The following is a 14,655-nucleotide window of genomic DNA, read 5'->3' on the forward strand; positions in this document are numbered from 1 at the left end:
CTGAGGTGCAACCTGGCAGCGTTAAACATAATGTCCCAGAGGTGTTCTATTGGATTTAGGTCAGGCGAGCATGGGGGGCAGTCAATGGTATCAATTCCTTCATCCTCCAGGAACTGCCTACATGCTCTTGCCACATGAGGACGGGCATTGTCATGCACCAGGAGGAACCTAGGACCCACTGCACCAGCATAGGGTCTGACAATGGGTTCAAGGATTTCATCCTGATACCTAATGGCTGTCAAGGTGCCGTTGTCTAGCCTGTAGAGGTCTGTGCGTCCCTCCATGGATATGCCTCCCCAGACCATCACTGACCCACCACCAAACCAGTCATGCTGAACAATGTTTCAGGCAGAATAACCTTCTTCACAGATTCTCCAGACCCTTTCACGTCTGTCACATGAGCTCATGGTGAACCTGCTCTCATCTATGAAAAGCACAGGGTGCCAGTGGCAGTCCTGCAAATTCTGGTATTCTATGGCAAACACCAATCAAGCTTCACAGTGCTGGGCAGTGAGCACAGGACCCATTACAGGACGTCGAGCCCTCAGGCCACCCTCCTGAAGTCTGTCTCTGACCAAACAATCAGAAACATTCACACCAGTGGCCTGCTGGAGGTCATTTTGTAGGGCTCCAGCAGTGTTCATCCTGTTCCTCCTTGCACAAAGGAGCAGATACCGGTCCTGCTGATGGGTTAAGGACCTTCTACAGCCCTGTTCAGCTCTCCTTGAGTATCTGCCTGTCTCCTGGAATCTCCTCCATGCCCTTGAGACTGTGCTCGGAGACACAGCAAACCTTCTGGCAATGGCACGTATTAATGCGCCATCCTGAAGGAGTTGCACTACTTGTGCAACCTCTGTAGGGTCCAGGTATCGCCTCATGCTACCAGTAGTGACACTGACTGTCGCCAAATGCAAAACTAGTGAAAAAACCATCTGAAAAGATGAGGAGGAAAAAATGCCAGTGGCCTCCACCTGTTAAACCATTCCTGGTTTGGGGGTCGTCTCATTGTTGCCCCTCTAGTTCACCTGTTGATAATTTGATTAACACCAAAGCAGCTGAAACTGATTAAAAATCCCCTCCGCTACTTAAATATATATATATATTCAGACCAGAGGTGTCAGACCAGAGTTGTCAGCCACTGTACCGCCCACATTGTACTAATGTGTTTTATAAAATATACATTCACACACAGACACACACACAAGGCAGGACAGTGTGGATGTTTTATGTATCTTCTGATGAGTTATGACTTAAATAACTTTAAAAGTCTTGGTGTTTGATCACAGCTGTTTTCCTTCAGCTGAGCAGAAATATTTCACGGCCTGCTTCAGAAAGTGATAATACATGGAAAGTCTTAGGCAGCCTGGCCGGCCCTCCTCCTGCTAGGTGCTGCTCGCTCTGATTTATCGCTCGTGTCTGAGAGAGTCGTACGGCGTTTGTCACAGCTTGCTGGCGTGTTTTACATCTCGTGAGGTGTAAAAAGAATTGCCAGGAGCTCGCTTCACAAATGGATATGAATCCAAATATGTACTTTGTGCATTTCCCTGATTATTCTAAATGTTAGGCTTTCGAGACATTCATTCTGATGTATGGGTGCCCTAACCCCAGTGCTGTCTCCATCCCAAGACATATATGCTGTTTTTGTTTTGTAGAAGATATTTCACCACTCTTGTGTGTGTGTGCTCTGTGTTGGACTAGCATCCCACCCTAATTATGGAACTGGTGGATAGGTTCTAAATCTATCATAATCCCATATTAGCCACGCTTGAAAGGGATGTGTGTATGATTCTAAAGTACCTGAAAGGAAAGTGTGTCTAGTTTGTTAGAAACTATATTCCAGATTCTTCCCAAGAGAATTCCAACTCTTTAAATAGCCAGATAGATTTTGGCCCACTTGTAATTACCATTGCAATAATTTTTTTGTTGCGATCGCTCAGAAAATTAACCTTAGGAATATCATTTTGTTTTTAGTTTTGTTTTGATGTTTTTCAGTCCAGGCAAGTTGGATATGGTACTTTACAGTTTATTCAGCTGTGACATTTTACACAGATTGTACTATACGCTTTGAAATGCAGAGCCGGAACTTGAAAGGCGGATTAAAATCATGTTTCGGTCACATCACATCACCACAGATGCACCTGTTACTGAGACACAAACGTCAGTTGTTGGGATTATGAGTTGGCCTGCAGTTAACTGGTGCCACCTGAGAATATGGCCCTTATACCACTGTCCCGTGTCGCTCTCATTTAGACACCGGCCTCCGTTCTCTCATTATATATCGGTGTCTTTGTCAAACACGCCTTGATTCTTCTGCTTGTCGTACAGTGACAGAAAACCTAAGTTCCTCCCGCGTCCAGAAAGAAATCGACAGGGACATGAAAACATCCGCGGGTCCGCGGCAGCTTCCTGCGGCGCCGAGCCCAAGATGAAACGGCCGGGTCAGCGCAGATAGAGTTCATGCTTCCTGAGTTTCGCTGAAATCCCATCCAGATGGGCCCGCCGCGTAGCCGATTCACAATAGAGCCGTGTTGCATCGGCGTGTTTTCTGTTTCATCACCCCTGTCGCGGTCCTCGTAAGCCCACCATTAGTGGCATGACTACATACAGCAGTCACTTGTGGTTTGTCCCCAAAACCTCGTTTGAGGAATAACCACATTCACTAATGTGCTACTAGGAGTATCTATATTTTCTATTTATATTTTGAAAGCTCTGTCTTATACTTAACCTCAGAAATAAAGCTCGTATAAATGCTCAAACGCACCTAGACAAACATTAACATACTGCTGAGGCTGTAACACCCCTGGTCTATTTTGTCCTTCTGTTGCTGAAAAAGCGCATTAGCTAAGTGAGTGTATTAAAACTTTAAGATGTTAGACACTTAAAAAAACCCACAAACCATTAAAAAGCCAACCAGCCTCCAAAAACTCAACGGGTGCCCTAATCCCGTGACAAAGAAATCACTCGAATAAACCTTTTCTTCTTCCGTTTTTAGCTCAGACATGCCAAGCGGATCAGTTCTCCTGTCACAATGGCCGCTGTATCCCGGAGTCCTGGCGCTGCGATCGGGATGACGATTGCGGGGACCGCTCCGACGAGACGTCCTCATGCAGTGAGTGTTGACAGCAACCACCTGTTTGTAGCCCTGGAGCACCACGGAGGAGGGCCCATGTGGGCGTGCGATTAAAATGCTGTAATCCCACATTTACATGTGCAGGAATGTGCAATGCAGAGAAAGTTCAGTGGGGGTAAAACTGCAGGCTTCTTCTCAGTGTAACAGCCCGATCCTCTCCTCCAGTTGTGAGAGGCCAGAAGGCAATAAAAAAAAAAAATAAAAGATCGCTTCTGGCTGAGAAAAAAAAAAAAGTCTGGAAAGTGACCGCATCCCGCTGACTTCACCCTTTAGAGGAACCCGGTAAAACGGTTGCAGGTGGTGTTTCGAAGGTGATGTTTACGAGGATGTCTGGGTCCATGGCGGTGATGGCTGCTTTGACCAGACCTCAAAAGAGTCGTGCATTTTCAGCACTGTCCATCCAGCGGCACCAGCACTGTCCATGGCCAAGTGGCTTTTTTAAAAGCACTTTCCAGCTGTACTTTCTCTTCCTTTGAAATGCAAGCAGTCAGTCCAGGAAAAAAGGCTTGCATGGAAGCTCTTATTTTTCACTGGGATAAGTGTTCGTCTTCTGCTTCTCGGGGATGGCGGAGGTCAAGGAAAACGGTGGAAGGCGTTGCATGTCTCGAGAGCTACCAAACAGACTTCCATAAGTAATTTGCGGCAGGGTTTATTTACTGGACACTCTGTGTTAAGGCAATACTTTCAAAGCCCTCTTGCATCAAGATAAATATATTTCTCTCTTTAAATGTTGCTTTCTGGATATAAAAGGTGTACCAGGCCCCTTTCAAGCCAGAAAGCTCCATTTGAGCAAATAAACATTTTTACTTTATTGGAAAGATATCCTCATATGCCCCACTGGTCTTATGAGTAAGGATTCCTATGCTCTGCTCATTATAAGCCAAGGCCAGATCTGGTGTGTAACACGTGAGGGTCTTTGCTCTTCTCACAACCTGTGTTTTTATGCCGCAAGAGGCTAACGCTGAAGGACAAACAGCCGAATCGGCTGCTGCAAACCAACGTTTGCTCACCCCCCTCACGCTCCGCTGCCCGCCTCCCGAGGGCGCCTCCGAGCGCAGCGAAGCATAACTCGACTGACGTTGCGGTTTGCCAGAAACACCCGGGCGGGACTCAAGGGGCATGAGGGGACAAACACGAAACTCCACCTGGACATTCCTGATTGCACCAGCTGAACTGTCTGTCATATGACACATGGACGTTATACATTACACGTACACATGTATATTTACCCAAAACAGGATAAGCAGTTGGGAGCACTAGGGGACACTGGCTGTGATCGGAAGGTCGCTGGTTCAAATCCCTGATTTCACCATTGGGTCCTTTGACAAGGCCCTTAACTCCCAGTTGGTCCTGGGACGGTATACCGTCTTGGATAGAAGTGTCTGCTAAATAAATGAAATTTATGGACAGGGGCCTTCATATTTGCACTTAGTGGAAATAAAGCTTTTGTCTTGACCAATCTCACTAACAGAGACGGGTTATTTTTCTTCCCCAAATCCAATATGACCTGTATTGTAACTTCAGAGAAAGAATCTTCACGACCTAATTATTCACTCTGTAATTTCTTTAGAGGAAGGGAGGGGTTACTGGATATGGCTCCTGCTGTCTTAGAGCTGACATACTGGCTTTAAAAAGGCTTAATTTGCGCATTTGGTGAACTTTTCCTTGCTTTCTAAAGCGGTCCGGCCTGCCGGATCCTCAAGGCGCTGCACAGCGCTGCGGCTTCATTCCATAGCTTTAGAGCTTCCTGCGTTTTGGCCTTTAAGCCATTGGCAGGCCTCCCCCCCATGTCTCTAGGATGCTGTGGTATAGTCGCCTGAGACACACTCGTTTCTGTTGCCTTTTGGCAGCCGACATCCCGGCTGTGTAAGCATCCCCTGTTCCGCATTTCCCGTAAGCTTAGTCATGGCCCAGCCAAATATTTTTCCTGGCACATCTTGGCTGAACGTTCACTGGCCTTAGTGGCTAATTTGCCTGTCTTTTATTTGGCTCTACTACCCCTATTTCAGATTCAGATGCGTGTTTTCCTGGTTGTATTAGCCGCGGAGTCCACTTGTATACTTCAAGAAAGAGGAAGAGGGGCAGCTGCAACGGCGTGAATTATACCACGCTCCATTGTAAGAGAACCCTGGTGCATTACAAAGAGAAGTAAATACGAGTGAATAAATAAGATAAATAGCGGCAGGGGAGGAGTAGTGAATAGCTCCGAGCCGGTCTGGCGATGGCGTCCAAGCGTCTCGGTGACGGCCGGTGTGCATCGCAGATCGTTCGGGTACTCAGACACAAACAACTACTGTATAATTAAACTTTATGCTTAGATTACTTAAATAATATTCAACTATGAGAAACATTTCGGTGTTAATAACTTTGGTCAGGTGGCTGGCGGGACTTTGCATACGCATTTAGTTTTATTACTTTGTACATAATCTGTGAGGTTTGCAAACTACCCAAGACCTAGTTCATTTTAAATCTATAACGGAATAATATATATTTGCCGGAAGATTTCTTGAGTGTCACGCCAGATGCATGGGAGTTAGCAACCCTGACATGTTCTTCTCCCTCTTTTTTTATTCTATTTTCCCCCTTTCCCCAGTCATATCAGCTTCTCGGGCGTCGCGCACGCTCGCGCCGCCTCGAGCCCGGAGCCGGATTCCAGCAGAAGCGCATCGGCTTCCGCTCACCTCCGATGACCGCGGGGCGCTATGCTTTCCGTACCCGCGTTTGTATTTTTAACACTCTTCCAGAAGGACGACAGGGATGCTGCCTCTGGAAAGCGTGCGAAGTGTGCCAGCCCAAAGCTGGGATATAAATGTATTCATATCCCATGGCTTTTTACGGGTTCGTTCCCGGGTGACACCGGTAAGCAGGCGCGCTGTATGTGAAGTTAATGGGCTCGCGTGCACTGTACTCCAAAGTCACTCCGTGTTTTTGCTTAACTGCCACATGAATTATGAGGCCACTTCCCGGCTGAAAAATGCGGCGAGCGCACGGTTAGCTTTTATGGATAGGTTAATTTGCGTGTTTTATTGAGCCGGGTTCAGATTTCCGGAGTCAGGCTTGTTAAAACGGTAACCTCCACCGTATAAAGTGGGGCGAAAATTAATGGTCTCAGAAAGTGACAGCAAAGAAAGGATATAATTATTAGCGGGACAAACGGACTAGATGCGTATGTAACCCTGTTCCTCTGGTAAGCTGGGCTGACTGAGACGGGCGTTCGCTCTGTGTCCAGTCCTCCCACCTTGCAAGAAGAATTAACTGACAAATGCCGTTTAATTATGGTACCCATTCATTTTTCGTCTTGTTCACTTGTCAGCATCAATAACATCTTTTATCCTGTGGATGGAAGAGACAGTGGGTGTCCGCTGTGAGGCAGTCCTGTGGGTGTGGCGGTCTGGAGAAAGGCTGTAGAGCCGGAAAGCCCTACATGTGAAAGCGTGCCACCGCCACTCCGCCGTGATTAAGTTTCACCTGAAGTTATTTGCCTGGGCTTTAATTAGATTCACAGTGGTCTAGCAATGAATTCCAATAAATAAATATAATTCCGTGACTTGCAGGAGTGTTCATTAACCCAGGGTCTTGGATCGTTTATCATTTTTTTTTACTTGTAGGACTGTATAATTTACCAGAACTAAAGCAACTTCCGTGCGATGCTGGATAACCTTGTCTTTATACTTTTTCGTTGATGTGTTTTTCGGTGCCTTTTAGATGAACGGGAGGGCAGATGTACTCATCCCAATTCTGAAAATAATAAAGATTTCACCTTCTGGTTTTCGGCGATTTGTGATATATTGAGTCCCTGCACTTTGAAACGACCTTCTTTTAACCAATAAAAAAGGTTTGATATTGTAGTCTCACTTGGAAATTGAAATGTTTATATGTCATATGTAAGAGTGTTGAATCCAGGATTGTTGGAGTAAATACAAAACACATTTCTGTCTCAGTTTGATGAAATCCTCTCGTGTTCTTATTATTGCTTTCCATGAAACTGGTCTGTTTTTGTTTGTTTATATAAAAAAAATTAAAGAGACGTGATTTTTAAAAGCATTTTAATGTCTTTACAAATAAATTGTAAAACGTGATTTTGTTTCTGGAACTTTCCATTAGCCTTCCCCACCTGCGAGCCCCTCGTCCAGTTTGCCTGCGCCAATGGGAGGTGTGTCAGTGCCAAGTGGCATTGTGATTCGGGTGAGTTTCCGCGTTCTGTTCATTTGCCGATGCTGATTATATATCTCGCTGAGCACATGCACCAGTACATTTATCGCATTCAGATGTTTAAATGGAGAGATATAGCATCAGCGGCCTTCCTAGCTGCTTCTGTTCTGCGGGCTTTCTGGGGGGGGTGGGGAAGGGGGAGGGCTCCACAAACACTACATCATTTAGTGTGTGTATGAAGCCAAGAATGTGGCTGCAATACATGTGTGATTGATGTAGGGATGGCCTGAGTCCTAGGCCAGCAATCCTCTTATTGTGCGAATGCAAACAAGCTGGGCCTCGATTCACCCGTATTCAAACCGCGGTACAGCGAGATCCCAGTAATTTTCGGTGTGTTAATCAGTGGTGTGCATCTGGACGGCCTTTTGGTGATAGGCGTGCCAGGAATACATAGCGTATTGGCTTGGCAGGCGGAAAAAAAAAAACATTGACATATGGTTTTTAAGACTGTGACGTATGCGGAGAAGACATCAAACACGTACGCTAGGCTGGGGATCCCTGTGAGGGTCAGGAACATCTTGCATCAATAAAAAAAAATGGTGAGAAAGGAGCTGAATGGTTGGACGCCTTTGCCAGGCTTGTTGTGTGCATGCTGATTATTATGCTGTGTAATGACTGTGGTGCATCCAGGCAGCTCCAGGAGGGTGTTGTAGTCTGCCCAGCCTTCCCTCACTGCGTCGCTTCATAGTGCAGGGTGACAGCACAGGGGAGCCTCCCCTGAGTGGCTGATTCTCAGAGTAAAAGCTTCTAGCCGCTCCGTAATGGGCTGGGGCACATTCTGCCACCATGACCTGGCACCACTCAGCTGTACTAGAAGGCAGACGTAATGAAATGTGATATGCTGCTCTCCCAGGGGATCGTCTGCTTGCCATAATGCAGCTTTTCTTTCCCGCTGGGAGGTTGTGTTCCTGGCCAATGATGCAGTCTTCAACAGGCAGCGTGAGGAGCATTATTTGTTGTCCATGGAGCCAGCCAGTTACCAGACCATCGGGCGATCATTTGAGGAGCACCATCAGGGGCGGCTGTGGCTAGCAAAACGTTGTAAATTCAAAAAGTCCTTCGTAGGACAGTAACGCCACATGCAGGCTTTCTCAATATATCCACAACCGTTTGGAAATCGGTGGTTGTCTTGGCTGTTATCTCCTACAGAGGTGCTGACTTAGCCAGTCAGGGGGCAGGGGGGCTCACAGAGTGGGGCTCCCCCCTAATCCTCTGCACACAGAGTTGGGTTCCCCCTGTCTCTCTGCACACAGAGCGGAGTTCCCCCCTAACCCTCTGCACACAGAGCGGGGTTCCCCCCTAACCCTCTGCACACAGAGCGGGGTTCCCCCCTAACCCTCTGCACACAGAGCGGGGTTCCCCCCTGTCTCTCTGCACGCAGAGCGGGGTTCCCCCCTGTCTCTCTGCACGCAGAGCGGGGTTCTCCCCTGTCTCTCTGTGCACAGAGCAGGGTTCCCCCCTAACCCTCTGCACACAGAGCAAGGTTCTACCCTAACCCTCTACACACAGATTGGAGTTCCCCCTGACCTTCTGCACACAATGCGGGGTTCCCCCCTGTTTTGCTGCACACAGAGTGGGCTTCCCCCCAAACCCTCTGCACACAGAGCGGCGTTCCCCCCTGTTTTTCTGCACACAGAGCGGCGTTCCCCCCTGTTTCTCTGCATACAGAGCGGCGTTCCCCCCTGTTTCTCTGCACACAGATTGGGGTTCCCCCCATCCCCTGTAGGCAGTGTGGAGTTCCCCCTAATCCTAGCCTTCCTGTTTGCACCCAGATGATGACTGCGGTGATGGCAGCGACGAGTTGGGCTGCTTGCACTCCTGCTCCAATGCACAGTTCCAGTGCGCCAGTGGACGCTGCATCCCGGACCACTGGGCCTGTGATGGCGACAACGACTGCGGAGACTTCAGCGACGAGAATTCCACCTGCGGGGGTGCTGGTGTGTTGCTGATGTACCATTTATGAATATTTCCAAAGCGTAACAACACACAGTTTCATTCATATTGTATCAGCTGTGTATTTGGGGGTTCTGCTCTCTGTGTGCTTTTTGCATGTCCTCCCTATGTACTCTGGTTTCTTCCAACACATGCTGCTAATTGATGCCTTTGAATTGCCCATAGAATATGACGGTGTGTATATGTGTTCCGTGATGTACTGCAGCCTTGTGCACTCTGTTGCCTGGGATAGTCCCCCCCCAGCCCACAACAGTCTGAACTAGTATACGCAGTTGTAAAATATATGGGCAAGAATATGCTGGTATTGCTTTTTAGAGACCTTAATTAGGTTTAGTATGTCCTCACTTCATCGCAAATTAATCTGCTCTATCTGTTTTTAGTAAAGCATCCTCTGGATTTGGATTCTTTAATCTGCTATAATTATCCAGCGGTGCAGATATGGGCGCTCAGAATGCTTACAGCCCAGTAGCTTGTCAGGAAAATGAGGAAGCTATTTATCAAAAGCTTCCTCTCAAACAACTTCCCAGACTTCTGTGGTCTCAAGAGGCCGACCCAGTAGAGGTGCGTTGGCTCGGGTCTGGGAGTCTCTAGAAGGATGTGTGAAGACAAAGCAGGAAATTGAATCATCGTATGTTTTAGATTGTGATGTGTATGTATTCTAGGCAGGTTGGCAGTGTCAGACCGGGGGATATTAAATGAGCCGATCTCTGAGAGCTGGGAATGTATTATGCTAATTTAGAGCTGATGTTAGGTAGCATCCTCTCTCTTTTTGGTTTCAGGGTGAATGTTTTATTCTCAGGCTTGTCAGGCACATAAAGAAATACTGGCCTCGCTTGTATGAAACCTCTCTGTTGGTTGTCACGTGACTAATCAGCCTCCCGGGCAGGACTGACAGCTTTTAGGTGTCAGCTTAGGCCTTACAGAGAAATGCACTGTGGTTGGCCTGACAGCAGTGATGGAACACGTCACGCCTTTGTCAGTCTCCTTAGCATTAGCGTTATTATCATAGCTATGAAGTGAAACCAGTGCTCCCAGACTGCCCAAGTCCACCTGATTCTTTATTAAGCTTCATTCAGCTTTCCGGTACAGTGAAACAGCAGTGAGTCCACTGGGATTTCATTATTTGGGTTATTATTTTCAGTTTTTTCAATTTTTTTGTCCAAAGTTGCATGCATTTCTAAGTTTCCCAGTTACTATTCTGGTTAAGGAGTCTTCAAAAGTGTTGAGTAATTTTCTATCGATATTTGACCATTATCTGGCCCATCAGTAAGTTCTTAATAAGTTTTGCAAGTTATTCTGGAGTTTTGTCTGTGTATGGTGACAGTAAAATTATTGCAAGGGTAGCTTTACAGGCCTTTCATGGATGCATGACCATTGATGTCCATCCATTAAGATGTGCAGTTTGCATTGCCTTCTTATTTAGTAGGCTAGTTAGAACTAAAGCACATGGGCAGCTCTGGATGTGAACCATGTAATAACCAGCTGTTCTAGTCTTTACTTCCCTTACGGAAAATTAAGGTGCATCAATTCAGCGATCGTTAACTGAAGATGAAGAGCAGCACTGTCAGTAACCAACCCAAAAAGAAACAACAACAAAGAAAGTTGCCGATGTTTGATGCTGGAGGTCACTGTGTGTCTTTGCTGATACTGGAGATTGTTGTGTGACTGGGATGGGAGGGGATCGGTGCTGATGCAGGAGGTCTGCATATGACTAGTTTTGCGGGGGTCTCTCTTTCTCCCTAAGCCCCACCTCCTCGCAGCGACTGCGGTGTAGAGGAGTTCCAGTGCGGTAGCGACTACACCTGCATCCCTGAGCGCTGGCGTTGTGATGGCGACAAGGACTGCGAGGACGGAAGCGATGAGTTTGCCTGTGAGGACGTCAAGAAGGTGTGCGACCCCAAGGCCAAGTTCACCTGCAAAGCGTCAGGTGTGTAGCCACAGTTTGCAGTGTCAGCGTGCTTCTGACAGCTCATCCTTCCTGCTAGGGACTTTGCAGCCTCTGTGCTCTTCTGTACAGGTTTGCTCTAATGGAATTGTGGTGCTTAACACTGGACATGCTGTATGAGGGTTTGCATGTGTATGTATGCCCCACACCGGACTACCATCCTCTGCATGGTGTTCCCCTGTGCTGAGCCACTGTGGACGGCAGCAGGCATTCCTGTGACCGTATACTTAGTATGCAGTTGGAAGGTAAATGGATTTTACAGTATTTTAGTCCTTAACCAAACCAAATGTTTACAGTAACTTCATAGAGGAAACACATAATACTTGTGGATTTAAATATAGTCTGATGAGCCAAAATATTATGATCACCCCATGTGAAATGAATCATTTTGATTATCTCATAAAAATGGTGCATACCAAGGTCTGGGATGTATTCGATGTTAAGCTGTGGTGAGCACCTACTGAGATCGGTATGAGGAGTAAAAAAGCACGATCCGCCGGCAGGCTGCTCAGGGTCAGCCGTGGTGAGCACCTCCTGAGATTGGTATGAAGAGGGAAAAAGCACGATCCATTGGCAGGCTGGTCACGGTCAGCCATGGTGAGCACCTCCTGAGATTGGTATGAAGAAGGAAAAAGCACGATCCGCCGGCAGGCTGCTCAGGGTCAGCCGTGGTGAGCACCTCCTGAGATTGGTATGAAGAGGGAAAAAGCACGATCCATTGGCAGGCTGGTCACGGTCAGCCGTGGTGAGCACCTCCTGAGATTGGTATAAAGAGGGAAAAAGCACGATCCATTGGCAGGCTGGTCACGGTCAGCCATGGTGAGCACCTCCTGAGATTGGTATAAAGAGGGAAAAACTATGAACTGCCAGCTGAGTGCTAAGCAACCAAGATATGAGATGTGAACGAGGTACATGTGGTCTGTTCCATGTGGTACAAACCAACAGAAGCGCTACTCTGGCACAAATATCAGATACATTCGATGATAAACATGGGAGTAATGTGTCGTGAGTAATGTGTACACCGAGCCCTGCTGCTTTTGGATAGCCATGGAATGGTTTTAATGGTCAAGCACACCCCACATATGCTTGACAATCATCATTATTCGCTTCACATGGGAATGGTCATAATATTAGCTCATCAGTGTGTATATACATTCACTGGTGACATTGCTCGGTACACCAGTTCAAGTGCTTGTTGAAGGAAATATCTAATCAGCTAGTCATGTCAGCCGCAGAATGTAGAAAATCTTGCAGCTACAGGTCATGAGCTTTAGTTAATGTTCACATCAAACACCAGAATGGTGAAGAAAGGTGATTTAAGTGACTTTGAACGTGGCATGGTTGTTCTTTCCAGATGGGCTGGTATGAGTATTTCAGAAACTGCTGATTTACTGGGATTCTCTCACACAACGATCTCTGGGGTTTACAGAGAATGGGCTGAAAAAGGAAAAAAAAAACATCTAGTAAGCAACAGTTCACTGAAAATGCCTTGTTGATGGCAGAGGTCAGATAATGGCCAGGAGTGATTTTCCCAAAGCCTCCTTAACGCTATGTCATATGTAAGTTCGATGTTAAAAGAAGGAACTTCCGAACGATGTACCATTAAAAAGGCTTCAGTAAACTCTCCCTCGACTGGCTCAAGCTGATAGAAAGGCAACAGTATTTCAGATATGCACTCGATACGACCAAGATAATGCAGAAGTTTCAAGATTTATTGTCATACATTGATAACAACGCAGCATCATTATCAGTCATGAAACTCTTAGGCTCAGAGGCACCTCAACTTTTGCACAGTAAGGAAAACAGGATGACATGATTTAAAATATGTGTGTGTGTGTGTGTGTGTGTGTGTGAATGGAAGATATTATTTAAAAAGTGATTAGTGCTGTAGTGCTGTGCTATATAATGTAAAAGTATATGTGATAGTAATGAGTGAAGAGCAGATAATAACTGTCCCTGAAGCTGCTCACTTGGGCCACTGTGGTCTTGATGCTCCTGTACCGCATGAAAAGGCTGTGGCTGGGCTGGCCGAGGTCGGAGAGGATCCTCTCTGCTTCTTGGATGATTGGCAGCTCAGTCTTGGTGGTGCGCTGCGCTGATCTGACCGCCTTCTGCAATGCTTTACGGTAATGGGTAGTACAGAAGAACATCTGAATGCACAACATGTCGAACCTCGAAGCAGGTGGGCTTCAGCAGCAGCAGCAGCAGACTACACTGGGTGTTACTCCTGTCAGCTAAGAGGAGGACACCAAGGCTACAGTGGACACATGCTCACCAAAATTGGACAATGGAACACTGGGAAAATGTTTCCTGGTCAGATGAGTCTCGATTTCTGCTGCGAAATTCAGATGGTAGGGTCAGAATTTTCCATAAACAACAGGAAAGCATTGAACTATCCTGAGTTGTTTAATCAATTCAAGCTGCTGCTGGTGGGGTAATGGTGTGGGGGATATTTTCTTGGTACATTTAGGGCCCCTTAGTAGCAATTGAGCATCGTTTAAATGCTACAGCCTACCTGAGACCTGACCATGTCAATCCCTTTATGACCACAGTGTACCCAACTTCTAATGGCTACTAAATACACCATGTCACAAAGCTCATGTAATCTCTGACTGGTTTCTGGAACTTGACAATGGGTTCACTGGCCTTCACAGTCACCAGATCTCAATCCAATACACCTATGTGATGTGGTGGAACGGGAGATTCGCACCACGAAGGTGCAGCTCACAAACATGAACCAAAGTCATTGAGGAATATTTCAGGCATCTTGTTGAATCTATGCCACAAAGCATTAGGGAGTTTCTGTAGGTAAAAGGGAGGCCAGTCCAGCACTAGCCTGGTCTGCTAATAAAGTGACCAGTGAGTGAATTTCAAAAGAAATGTATTTGTGGGCTGAGTTAATCTGTTTGCATCATCGGGGTCTGGAATGCACCATGTTTGTCCTACATTTGGCTCTCCCCTTCCATAACATGTTCACACAGGTTACTCCAAACTCCCAGCTCCGGTGCCTTCCAGCGGCAACGTGGAGTGAGCCCATCGCTGCCTCCCGGCAAACTGTATTTATTATATCAAATTGGATCAATTTACGCTGCTCCACACACCCCCTGAAATAGCACAGAGTGTGTTTGGCTCACGCTGTAATTGAAACCAGGGTGGGGGGGGGCGGCGGCGGCGATTTTCAGATTACCCACGTGAGTACAGGATCAGGTGTGCCGCAGGAGGTGTCCTGCTGGAGACCGTATTGATCTGCGCCACCGAACGCGTCTCATGAAAATGGAGCGTTTAGCATAAAACAGGCCGAGGGACGCACCGGCACGCTCCAGTCGCAGTAACTCCTTCCCGGGAGCAGACACACATGTCCCCTAGCTGCATCCATATCTGAATGCCAGCCTTGCTGAAGGCTGTTGGGCTCTGA

At 47.0% G+C, this 14,655-nt stretch overlaps 1 protein-coding gene across 10 annotated transcripts in view; it reads left to right on the forward strand.

The window, feature by feature from the left end:
* LOC125710026 (low-density lipoprotein receptor-related protein 1B-like) overlaps positions 1 to 14,655 on the forward strand; it is a 339,401-nt gene that overhangs the window by 151,553 nt on the left and 173,193 nt on the right. For all 10 annotated transcript variants that reach the window (XR_007382901.1, XM_048979177.1, XM_048979181.1 and 7 more), the window contains 4 exons: positions 2,993 to 3,109; positions 7,235 to 7,315; positions 9,115 to 9,279; positions 11,040 to 11,222. Coding sequence is in view for 9 of the 10 variants with exons in the window: in XM_048979177.1 (XP_048835134.1) it covers positions 2,993 to 3,109; positions 7,235 to 7,315; positions 9,115 to 9,279; positions 11,040 to 11,222 (546 nt within the window). In the remaining variant the exon portion in view is untranslated. The remainder of the gene's footprint in view (positions 1 to 2,992; positions 3,110 to 7,234; positions 7,316 to 9,114; positions 9,280 to 11,039; positions 11,223 to 14,655) is intronic.

Source organism: Brienomyrus brachyistius, chromosome 16 (assembly GCF_023856365.1).
Source record: "Brienomyrus brachyistius isolate T26 chromosome 16, BBRACH_0.4, whole genome shotgun sequence".
Taxonomy (NCBI): Eukaryota; Metazoa; Chordata; class Actinopteri; order Osteoglossiformes; family Mormyridae; genus Brienomyrus; species Brienomyrus brachyistius.